At 37.9% G+C, this 12,062-nt stretch overlaps 1 protein-coding gene across 1 annotated transcript; it reads left to right on the top strand.

Annotated features, from left to right (window-relative positions):
• The first annotated feature begins 232 nt into the window (after positions 1-232).
• On the top strand, positions 233-11,344 carry TMIGD1 (transmembrane and immunoglobulin domain containing 1). Its single transcript, XM_063108892.1, has 5 exons — positions 233-329; positions 2,168-2,446; positions 5,623-5,901; positions 9,514-9,617; positions 11,300-11,344. The coding sequence occupies exons 1-5, from the start codon at positions 233-235 to the stop codon at positions 11,342-11,344; spliced, it is 804 nt and encodes a 267-aa protein (XP_062964962.1).
• The last annotated feature ends 718 nt before the right edge of the window (positions 11,345-12,062 follow it).

Below are 12,062 nucleotides of genomic sequence, written 5' to 3'. Positions count from 1 at the left end.
AGCCTATTTCCTTGTGGTTTTCTTCTTGTTGCCTTAAAGAAAAAGTCCTTAATACTAAAATTACTTTGAACTTAGAACACGTTTGTTTAATTAAAAACTAGAGGTAGTACCGTTAGAGCCGGGATGACTCATCTGGGACTTTATTTTAAGTGCATAATACGGGGAAGGTTTATAAACTCATTGTAGACCAAAGTACGGAACCAACTGCATTCTTTTTCCCCTGGCAGATCTGATGAATTTATTAAAGATGGCATGGAAGAGCATTGGTATAATGCAAATGTGCAGATTTCTTCTCTTAGTGATTTTATTTCTGCCGCATGAGATGACAAGTAAGTCTTTTGGCCTCTTTTTAGATAAAGAATAATTTCAGATTAAAAAATGATCAATGGGCATTAGGTACCTTCTTAAATTTCAAATTAGAATGACTATATAGTTGGTATGGCTCAGAATATAGGAGTCAGAAAACATAATAAAAGTGAAAAAATATTGTTTTTATGGTTCTGATATGACAAGACCAAGGTGAAGCATTGTATTCTCTCCAGAGCCACATCCAGAATTTTCCTACATTTTAATTAGCATTTCATTACTAATCTTACCCAAAATAATCTTGTTCAATTGAACATGCCACTTACACAAAATCTTTCTCATATTCGCTCCTTACCTCTATCTGGAAGTAGCTTCCACCCTTCTTCCCTGACTTAAAAAAATAATACATAGTCATTGTGAAATAAATTAGGCAATCTACATAAGAAAAAAGAAAACTAAAAATCGCCTCAAATTCCATAATCCAGAGATAACCACTCAACATTTTGGTGTACAGTCTTCCGGATTTTTTTTTTTTAATTTTATTTTGTCGATATACATTGTGGCTGATTATTGTTGCCCATCACCAAAACCTCCCTCCCTCCTCCCTCAGTCTTCCAGATTTTAAAAAAACACTAGGCAGCAGTCCCATTATCTTTACCAGTAGCTTATGCTTTTTAAACAAAAAATTAATGTGTTTATAGAATATATTAAGAAATTTTATCTGGGAGTTTGTGGCAGCTAAAGTTCTTTTTACTTTTTGTTACTTACTTCTGAACCAGGAAAATAAAAATTGAAATTCAGATATATTACTATACAATGAATGGATTCCTAAATACCAAAGCTGAAAAATAAACTGCTATATATCCTGATCACCTATCCCACAAAAACTTGTCTACTCCACAAACCACAACTATTTAAATATATTTTTATTTTACTACACTGCCAAAACAGTATTAAAACATCAGAAATGAAAGACCCAATTTGTCCATAATCCTATCATCTAATCTGAAAACTGTTTCCAAATTAGTTTTTGCCCAGATACATATTCAATTTTGATACATTTGTAGGAATTATTGTAGCTGTAATTTATATTCCGTCTTTTCTGCTAGGGTTCATATCTTAAATATCTTTCCATTTTGTTATAGTCCTTTCCTTTTTATTTCCCCATTTCCACTCCCTTGCTTTGCTACTTTCAACCCCTTAAATAAACAAATTAAGTCTGATAAGTATTTTTCCACTTTTCTCTATTTTTATCAATCTTACTCAATGTATATAGAATTTTTTCCCAAGACTTTTCCCCAATAATGAATATATATATATATACACACACACATACATACATACACACACACATATATGAATGATTATATATGAAGGGCCTTCAAAAAGTTCATGGAAGGATTTGTATTATCTTTTAATTCCATTTTCCACGAAGTACCCTTGTATATATGTAAAATCATTCTGTACATACCAGTTTCTAACCCAGTTGTTCTCAAACTTCACTGCATGTTAGAATCATCTGGGGGTTTTTAAGACATCCAATGCCCAGGTTGCACTCATGTCGATTACACAGATGTCTGGGGATGAGAGCCACGCATCAGTACTTTTTAAAAGTTCCCCAAGTGATTCCAATGTACAGAAAAATTTGGTAACTACCATTTTAAACTCTTTCTTTTTTTAGTTTATAATATTTGTGACTCTTTTGCCTTGTAATATCATATAGATCAATATGACTATTTTTAATTGTTGAGAGTATATTTTGTTGGACCAATGTAAAATAATTTATTTAACCAATCCCCTATTGATGGATATCTAGGTTGTTCACTCTGTGTATCTTAATAGTTTCTTTCTATACTCCCAGGTTCTGTTTTAACTGTGAATGGTAACACTGAAAACTATACTCTGGACACCCAGAAAGGCTTCCAAGAATCTCTGACATGTGCTGTTGAAAACCACACCAGTGATGAAGAACTTCTCTGGTACCGAGAAGAGCAGAGCGTGGATTTGAAATCTGAAAACAAAATCAACTCCAGCTCTGTCTGTGTCTTTCCCATCAGTGAAGATGACGATGGAGTCAGCTTTACCTGCAAGCTGAAGAGGGATCAGACGGTGTCCATCTCAGTTGTGCTGAATGTTACATGTGAGTGTGGGGAAAAGAAACTGCTAGTCAGTCTGTGATGCCTGCACTACATTAAGTGGTAGTTGAAATCTAGATCTCGATATTGCCAAATTGCCCAATTTATATTCCCACAACAAAGCATGAGATCTCCTATTTTCCCACACCCTCCCAAGCACTGAGTATCCTCAGACTCTAAGAATTTGACAGCCTAATCTGAAATTTCATTTTCATTTTTTAAATTAAGAATTAAGGTGTTCACCTTTTCATAAATGTTTGGCTATTTATGTTTCTTCTCTGTGAAATGCCTGCTCCACCTTCAATCATTTTTTCTATTGCATTATTTGCCTTTTTTTTGCATTAATTTGTACAAGGGCTTCATAAATTAAGAAAATTAGCCCTTTGTCATTTTGGATTGTAAGTATTTCTCCTATTTGTTTCTGAAAATTCTTATAGTTATTTTTTGCCGTATTAAATTTTAGATGTTTATATATTTTTAAGTACCCATATTTTCCTCTGTGGTGTCTAGCTTTTTGTGCTCTACTTAGAAAGACCTCCACTGGGGATCTTTTCACATCACCTTAAAGCCCAAAAAGGTGAAGCTCTTCAATGGTTGGGTTCTGGGTATTGGTAACCCATGGGTGGAGCTATATAAGGTTAGGGGACCTTCAAATGATACCATGTAGGTGAACATGTGGGTTGTTCAGGTGGAAAGCAGGCTCTGCATGAGGGAGGTGTGGGTGATTAGTGAGAAGTGATACAAGTAGGATGATGGTGTTGTATTGACTTGGAACCTAGTAATAAAAGTTAAAACCATTTGACCCAAATGAGCTCAGCCAACTTTTCTGTGAAAAATTGGTGCCATTGCCCCTGAGATACAGGTGTGGAGAAAATGCTGAGGAACCCAGCTCTGGAAAATGCTGGCATCCTGCAGCTTGCTTTTCTAGAGTGAATCACTTGCATGTCCCGAAGCACAGAAGCCTTGTTTTTCATTTTCAATGAATCAGTAAAATGTGATTTTTAGCAAGCTACCTGTCTGCTGCTTTGATAGAATATAAGACTATCAGAGAACCCTGGAGTTCTTGTAATCCAATCTTATAAAATGACAGATGAGGAAATTGAGGCCCAAATCACAGCTGGAACTGGGAAGAGAACACAAATCCCAGGATCGTAATTTAGTGCTTTTCCTATGGTACTTTTTTTTTTTTTTTTTTTTTGGTGGTTTGCTCGTGCAGGATCTAAACCCTTGACCTTGATGTTACCAACACCTTGCCCTAACCAAGTGAACTAACCAGCCAGTCCCCCACAGTACCTTCTCAAGAGAGACATGGCAGAAATGCCAAAAATATGATTTGGTGGCTTAAGGAAATTATTTTGTTTTCTAGACTCAATTCACTTTTAAAATAATGTTCGTTGCAACCTCCTAAATATTGCTGCCAAGAGTGTGTGGGTATATATATATATATATATATATAACCAGTTGGTCAGTGATTCATAATGACAACAACTGACACAAACTCATCAATCAATATATCAAAATGAGCTTATAAAAAGTGTCAAGAATATCATGTACAATCCAGAGAAGTATTATAAGTGTCGTAAATAGCAGATCAAGAACTAAATGGAAGCTTGATGGTATACTGTTCGGAGGAGGGTGTGGAGAAACAGGTTCTCTCATACATCGTTGCTGAAAGTATAAATCGAGACCACCTCTTTTGCAATATCTATCAAAATTTAAAATGCGCCTATCCTATGACCCAGTGTTTCTCCTTCTAGATGTTAACCTTGGAGAAACAAAGCATATGTGCATAGAGAGACATGTACAAGGATGTTTATTGTAGCACTTAAATATTTAACGTTTAAAATGAAGACAACCTAATGCCCATTAAACTGAAATGATTAGAGTCATATATTATACTATAGTTCTCTATAAGCAATGAGCTAGATCTCTGTGGTTCAATATGGATATATCTCAAAATCATGCATGTTATTGAGAGAATGAAGTCTTTTATGTAAACCCTTCCTGTGCTCCTAAAACAACAAATAACATATTTCCTGTGGGTACATTATATGTTTAAAAAGCTATTTAAAAAAAAAAAAAAAGATCTGGAAGAATCTTCACCAAATTCATAGCAGTGGGAATCTCTGGGGAGTCAGAAAATGACCAGACCAGAGTCAAGGAAGACTTTACCTTTATCTGAAATGTACTATTTGTTTAAAGGGGGATAGTCATATACAGTTTATATGTTTAAAATAATTTTACATAGTTACATAAAAAGGAATAACTAACAGGATCTATCCACAAGTGGGATTGTTCTACTTGGCAATTATGTTCTCTATTCTAGCAACTCCCTACATATCTGAATACCACATAACATCCTTGTTGGATATGTATACGGAATTTAAGCTCATTCCAAAGAGCAACAAAATGTCATTCTTCTGAGAGAGTTATTAATAGCACAGCCTACTCAGGGTCTAATTATTCAGTGTGCACATTACACAAGCTCCTTTTTTCCTCTTTCTCTGCCTCTACCTCTTTCCTACTTCCCACTCTTCAAACATTTAATTACTCTTCTGCACCTTTGCCAGAAAATGCAAGGGGCATGGAGTAGAGGAGAAAGTCAGCTCAGCCATTTCTCCCCCTAGATGTGGGAAAGCCTTGGTGGAGGGTGAGGGTTGGAATTATTTGGTGAAGATGAATAATGTGGCTATCTAGTTTGACTGTCTATAGGTCTACAACTGTCCTTATTGTGGAGGGAATAAGGAGTTGCTTACACAGAGGGATGAGAAGAATTTCTCACCTTCCACAGATGCCATAGTTGCCACAATTAGAACACCTCGTGGGAGGAAGACATTATTTCTAGAAGATCACTGAGGAAATGCAAATTTGCATTGGTAAATACATGGTCAGGGCAGATGAACTTAGATAAAATGCAAAAATAGAGCATGCGAGTAGCTCCCCAAACCACCAGCAGCACCACAATAATAGCTAGCACTGCGGTAAATTCTTAACAGAGATTATCTCATTTAATCTTCACAGCCACTCATGAGGTAGGTGTTATTATCCCATCTTTTGGTTGAGGAAACTGAGGCCATAGCAGTTAAGTAACTGTCTCAAAGTGGTAAGTCATGACTATGACTTTGAGACATATGATCTACTGCTTATCTGCTAATTTTACCTAAATGCTTGAGTCTTACAGATCCTCCTCTCCTAAGTGGAAAGGACCTTCAAACAGTTGAGGAAGGCAGTGACGTGAAGTTGCTTTGCAATGTGAAATCCAACCCCCAGTCTCTAATGATGTGGTATAAGGACAGTAACATCCTGAATTTAGAGAAAGATCGTCACAAAATCCAACAGACGAAAGAGTCTTTTCAGCTGTCAATCACCAACGTCGAAAAATCTGACAACGGAACCTACAACTGTATTGCAATTTCAACTGTGCAAACGGAGACCATGGACTTTCACCTGATTGTTACAGGTAACTCTCTTTTTTAATACCTAGCACAGTGCAAAACTCAGAATAGATGCTCAGTAAATATTTTTGGTGACAACAAATTATGATGAAAATTATGATTAGTAGCTAGGATTTTCTCTGGAGAACAATCCCCATCCGAGAATTTTCCATTAAGAATTCTAATTCATTCTTTTGGGGGAATTATGTCCATTCCATATAAGACACTGTTATTTGAGTAAAGGTCCTTTTCTGGAACCAAGTGTAGAAAATTCTGGTTGGCTTTTAGGGAAGAGTATTTCCATGAATTCTCCTGGGTAACAAGGTGTGTAGGAACTGTACCTTTGAGTTCTCAGCATAATGGCAAACAGAAGAGAAGTCAGAAACATACAAAGAAGAAAGATGCTGACAAGATATAAATGGATCTCTAAAGTCACTCCTAACTTTGAAATTCTAACCTGTAGGTTAATCAGAAGAGGAAGTGGAGAAAAATCCGAAAAAAAAACTCCTTCTCTTGGCTTCATGCTTCATCTGCTTACATTTCTTGCTCATGCAAAAAAGAGAAAGTGAGCTACCTGGTGTAGCAGATGCAGAAAATGCTCATGCACGCATTTTCTGGTCTTGGGCCAGTATGTGAGGAGCAGCCAAATAAGCTGAGGTTCCTATGTATTGTTAGAACATTATTCACTTTGTCATTTGCCTCCCTGTACCTACTCATTGCCATTCTTGCCCATTCCCAGGATGCCAACTGAATCCCTGCCAGACATGTTAGACTGATGTAATCAAAGGACATCTTATTTCCTCCCCCTTGGGGGGTCTGGGACATGAACAAAATATCTGGTGGGGAGGAAGGGTTGCTGTTGGTAGAATGCCCATCACTGTGATTACTGGCATGTTCAGTAATTTGTCCTACAGAGCATTGACAGTATGCCCAGGGCCACTTGCCTTAAAAACCAAACCCATAAATAACTTTAGTACCCATGGGATAGAAGCAGTGAAATAGCTTGTGGCTATTAACTGCCCCCCAGGTTCACAAAAGCATGGTAGGGTGGGCCTCATGCCATGCCATCCTAACTGGTTGTGAAGACCACACTTGGAGACTAGGAAATTATATTATCCCTCTCAGTTAAGAAGAAACTGTAATTGCTCTATGTCACATGAAAAAAAAAAATACAGCTGTATAGTAATCAGGATGCCAGCTTGGCAAATTGGCTTTCAGGTGGGCAGAAACTTGTTTTGGGTGGAGCTCATCCAAACCAACTTGTTTTTCTTATTTCTTCCTGCTTTTTTACTCCGCTGGCTATTGGCTGCCTTTGTAGCGTAAGCACTCTGCTTCTGGTGCTCAGGCTAAATCCTGAGTTTTCCATGAGCCTCTCCCCACTTCACCACTCAGTGGGGTAGGTTCTAACTGAGGCCACGCAGAGCTGGAAATGACATCATGGATCTTGAGCACAGGATTGAGCCCACGTGTTGGAATTATTTTATCATAATGAATATGGAGGGAAAAAATGTCAGTTCTGGTTACAAATGAGAGTGTAAAACAGGACAAGAGGAGAGAGGTGCTGTTAGTTACACTTGCCAAAGTCACCTTCAGCGGAAACTTGGATTCCAAAGTGAGCCAATGGGTCAGGCAGTTTGTTTCAGCTTGTGATGTGGTGAAAGCTGTCGTAAGTGGCTTGGTAAAACTATTCCAGCCTGTGACTGAATTATGATTTCTTTTCCTAATTGTCCCACCTTGGCTTTCCCTTCATGTTGACATCTTTCCTTGGCACACAAGTGGAGGGGCTTCCCAGTAAAGTGATGACCCTTTGATGTCCCAGAGCTGGCTATTAGAGAGCCAGGGCTTACTAGAAGAAGGCCCATTCAGCAAAGTTTCTCGGGGCAGGGAGAGGGGAGAGGTACAACACACACCTTCATGAGAATAAAGTTTAGGAATAGCCAAGAGAGAGCAAAAGGGAAGAATGATGAATCCACTTACTCCCCAATTATTCTGAGCAGGAGCTGGACAAATACTGGAGAAGAAAATGATTAATGGTTAGTGTGTTATACAGTTATGGGGGATGGACTATTTCATAATCTTGAGGCATATAGGGCTTGGGCTTTGAAATAAGATTTCTCTAAAGTCAACTTTTCCCCTCTTTTCCCCCTTCGGCCCCTTGTGTACTATCTCATGACCTTGTTTATTTTATATTGCTTATCTCGATCTGTAGTTTTTGTTTGTTTAATGTCTGTCTTCCCCACTACAATATGAGCTCCACAAAGGTAGATGAGCCTTCCATGTTTGTCCTGTTTTTTGCAGGGCTGAGCACAGCACCTAACACATATCAGTCACTTGGTTAATATTTGTTTGACTACATCTCACTTCACAAAGTCAATTGAATAATAAATGGTACACTCTTTATTTCCTTTAAGTTCCTAAAATTTTATTTAAGCAATGATTGTAACCCCTTCCCCTAATTTGGTGGCATTAGAATCCAGGGGCTCAGATAAGGTCATTTAAGAACTTTTGTTGACCTTAAGCATTCTTACTTTTGAGAGTTTCATCCAATATTAGGGCAAACATATTAAAGTGAGGCACATTAAATGTACTTTTTGCTGTAAAAAGTTTGAAAGGATTTGTATAATTTGCATAGATTTTGAATTTCATTATAAATAAGTTATTAGTTTGGTTCTTGAGGTTTAAGCATTATTGCTTAACAATTGAGTTATAGTTGACACAAGGTTACATTTTATAGATAAACATTTCTTAATTTTGATTAATTTTGCCACTTTTTTTCATATTTTGGAGCCAATACATTTTTTTCTCAGCTCTCAAATATTTTCATAGGCTCTTGGAAAGCTTGCAGACACAGTCACTAGGCCTGTAGTGTCTGATAAATAAAATAGCTCTGAGCTTCCAGGCTATTATGGTTGCTGCTAATCTCTTTCTAGTCAGGGTTAGAAGTAGATTCTCTGTCCTTTCATGTCATTTAGAGAGATACAGAAATCTTTGCCAAGGTTGGGAAGGCTAATGCTTTGAGTCCTCCTTCCCTAGGGGCACCATGCAGCCACCTTCTATAATGTTTTGTCACCTGCTTGAAACACTATCACAGTACTAGGTAAGGGTCTCCACTCCTCCTGGGACCTACAGACCTCTCTGTCCTTCTTAGTCTAGAAAGCTCACCACCCTTTCTCTTCTTGTTCTTAAAGCCTTCCTTCCTCTCTTTCCCCGTCTGGAATACTTCCCAATATCTTTTCGCCTTTTCAAAAGGCAGGAAAAACCATTGATTTCAATCTACTTCTGCTTTCTGTGCGGCAAAAGTTGTGAATGAAGAAAGCGCAAGATGGTCTGACTACTTGCTTTGGGGAGTTATTTATATTACAATAAATTATTCTTCCACAAAGGAACAGATTCAAAACCTGCCTTGGCCATTTACTACTTCTGTGACTTTGGACAAGAAACCTAACTTCTCAAAGCTCCTCGTTACTCACCTGTAAAATGGGGACGATGAAACCTATCTTGTAGAGTTGTTGGGAGGATTCAATTAAGAGGAGGATAGATGTAAAGTGCAAGGCACCATGGCTGGGACATATTAGAAGCAGATGAATTAGAAGCAGATAAATGTTCATTCTTGTTCCCTGTGTTTGCATTTCCAACAGATGAAACTGTGAAAGTACCAATAGAACCCGTTATTGCTGCTTGTGTTGTAATCTTTCTGACATTGTGCTTTGGATTGTTTGCTAGAAGAAGAAGAATAATGAAGGTATCTAAGTATTTTAAGCTATTTAGGTAAAAAGTCATCTAAATAAAGGTAGAAAACTGGCTATATAAGTGACTTGAGCTAGGAACCATTCTTGGGAAAAGTTGAATCTGGTCTCTCTAATGTGAGGTCTAGAATGAAGTTGCTCATACAAGCTTGTGATTTATGCTTACTCTGTAAGTGGAAATCAGGATTTCTTTTTCTTTTTCTTTTTCTTTTTTTTTTTTTTTTTTGGTGGCTGGCCAGCATGGGGAACCAAACCCCTGACCTTGGTGTTACAGGGTCACACTCTAACCACCTGAGCCAACCGGCCAGCCCCAGGATTGTTTGAAAGACTTTAAGGTTCAGTATTTTTGAACATATTCATCTAGAACGTAGCAACGAAGTTGAGGAAACTATAACTGTTAAACAATTTTTAGCTTTTCCCAAGTTGGTTATATTGTAGGATGTACTTAAGAGTAAGCATATTTAGGTTAAAGCAGTTGAATTGTGTTAAATGCTGCTCTTATACCACGACATTTAACATTTTGGATGCATGCTGAAAGACATGCTTTTTTGTAAAACAATATAGGAGCTGTGCCTACAATTAAAAGTGAAACATTTGGCACATTAGTTAATTCTAGTTTTATTTAATAACCTGTAAGACACATAAGTTTAAGAGTTTTTTTTTTAAGTTAACAGGGAAAATTTGAGATGCAATACTAAGACTTTAGGATTTCAGTCTTAGTGTCTGTATGAAATTCTGAGGCCTTGATTTAAATCTTTCATTGTATTGTGATTTTCTTTTAAGTGTATTACAGCAAGTGAATCTTGTCAAATAAATTTTTCTTTTAAAAACAGCAAAAAATAAATAAACAAAATAAAATAAAGTTGCTCAAGGGACTAAAAGTATATAATCATGAGTACAGCTTTACAAAGAATAGGAGTGCTCACAAGCAAGGCCTGAATGAAAAACGCTGTGGTGTTAGGGGTCAGGGATTTGGGGTTGAATTTTCTTCCTTTTAAATTTCCCTTTATTGTTGCTATTGGTGCCTGTGGTACAACAAATAAATTTAAGGAGGAACATCTGCTCTGGATTCAGAGATCTGAATGAAAAAGATGGCACTTGCTGCTCACCTCTTAAGTACAGCCATATGCCCTGGCTGCAGTGGGCTGGGGTTTGGTATTGCTGAGTGGTTAACCTTGTTGGGTAGCATGATTCAGAATATGTGCATGCATAGGTTAATTCCATGCATTTGACTCTGCCAGTTAATCCAGTACCAAAGGAGAGCAGGTATGGCAGAAAGCCTCTAAGGAAAGGCCAGTATACCTTAGGCTGAGTTCATCATGCAGCAAGGGGCATTGTCCTTGAAACACATAATAACTGGGTGTTATTCAGGGCAACAATGTCTCCTAAGAAAAAATTCACCCCACCCCTCTGTTCCAATCTAAAGCAAATTTTTCTTATAAAAAAAGAAATACTCAGCTACCTAAGAATCCTTGAAGCTCCCTGATTAAGAGTTACATCTTCTTTAAGTTCAATAAAAACTATTAATGTGCCCAAAGAAATGAGACCTGAGCAAGAGCAGAGGTGTCTGCATTTCCGCAGCACCTGTCCCTGAGCCATCTTGATGTCTTCAAAATGTTTATCCACGGGCCTTAGAAAAGCAGGCAAACTCATTGCCTTTTTTTGTGTTTGCTTTTAGCTCTGCATAAAGTATGAAGACCCTCATAAAGAAACAGCTCTGTAAGTACTCTGGGCTGGGGCCAGTGATTTTCCATAAGCAGATGGGTAGCAGTGGTGTGCATCATTAAGCCATTCCAGGCAAACTCCTCCAGAGATGGGAGGTGCTGGAAGGTGAAGGGGTTCAGAGGAGAATAAGAGGTGGAGGAAAATCTGCGTCCACTTTAGAGGAAGGTTGGAAGGTTGCCTAGAACCGAGAACAACTTTGGTTCTAAGCCTGCTCTCTCTTTAAGCAAGTCTGGCCAATGCTTGTGCAACTGCATTTTATTGCCACACAATATAAATGACTGAGAGGGCCTGCCCTGGGGGAAGCCACTGCCCCTGCTGTGTTTTCCTTCACAGCAAGGTCATGAGCCACGTTCTTCATCCTGAGTACTGACCTCTCTCTGGAGCCTCCTTTAGTCTGTTGCCTGCAGCAAACAGGAAGCGGGCAGTGGGTTTCAAGAACAAAGGCATTCTGACAGAGTATGGATTTTGTTTTGAATTTTTTTCTGATTGCTACGATTGTCATTATAATTAATTTCTTGGTTCGTTTCAGATGAAAAAGCTGAGATGCCAACTAATACAGGAAGAGTTTTGCATCAGACCTCCTCAATTTATGTAGTCCCATCTGTATTTATTGCTATTATTAAATTCGCTCCTGTCAAATTGTCAGAGGTTATGAAGAAGTGTTTCATTAATCACTTAACAATAGTTGTTCTGACTGATTTGTATACTTATGGAAC

Source organism: Cynocephalus volans, chromosome 10 (assembly GCF_027409185.1).
Source record: "Cynocephalus volans isolate mCynVol1 chromosome 10, mCynVol1.pri, whole genome shotgun sequence".
Classification (NCBI taxonomy): Eukaryota; Metazoa; Chordata; class Mammalia; order Dermoptera; family Cynocephalidae; genus Cynocephalus; species Cynocephalus volans.
The sequence above is the reverse complement of the archived record's forward strand: the minus strand, read 5'-3'. Positions and strand labels throughout refer to the sequence as shown.

Bases quoted from the DNA above. Each gene is read 5' to 3' on its own strand.
- TMIGD1 (XM_063108892.1), top strand. From the start codon at position 233: ATGAATTTATTAAAGATGGCATGGAAGAGCATTGGTATAATGCAAATG. The intron at 5,902-9,513 runs GTAACTCTCTTT...CATTTCCAACAG, and splicing joins CTTTCACCTGATTGTTACAG to ATGAAACTGTGAAAGTACCA. The intron at 9,618-11,299 runs GTATCTAAGTAT...GTTTGCTTTTAG, and splicing joins GAAGAAGAAGAATAATGAAG to CTCTGCATAAAGTATGAAGA.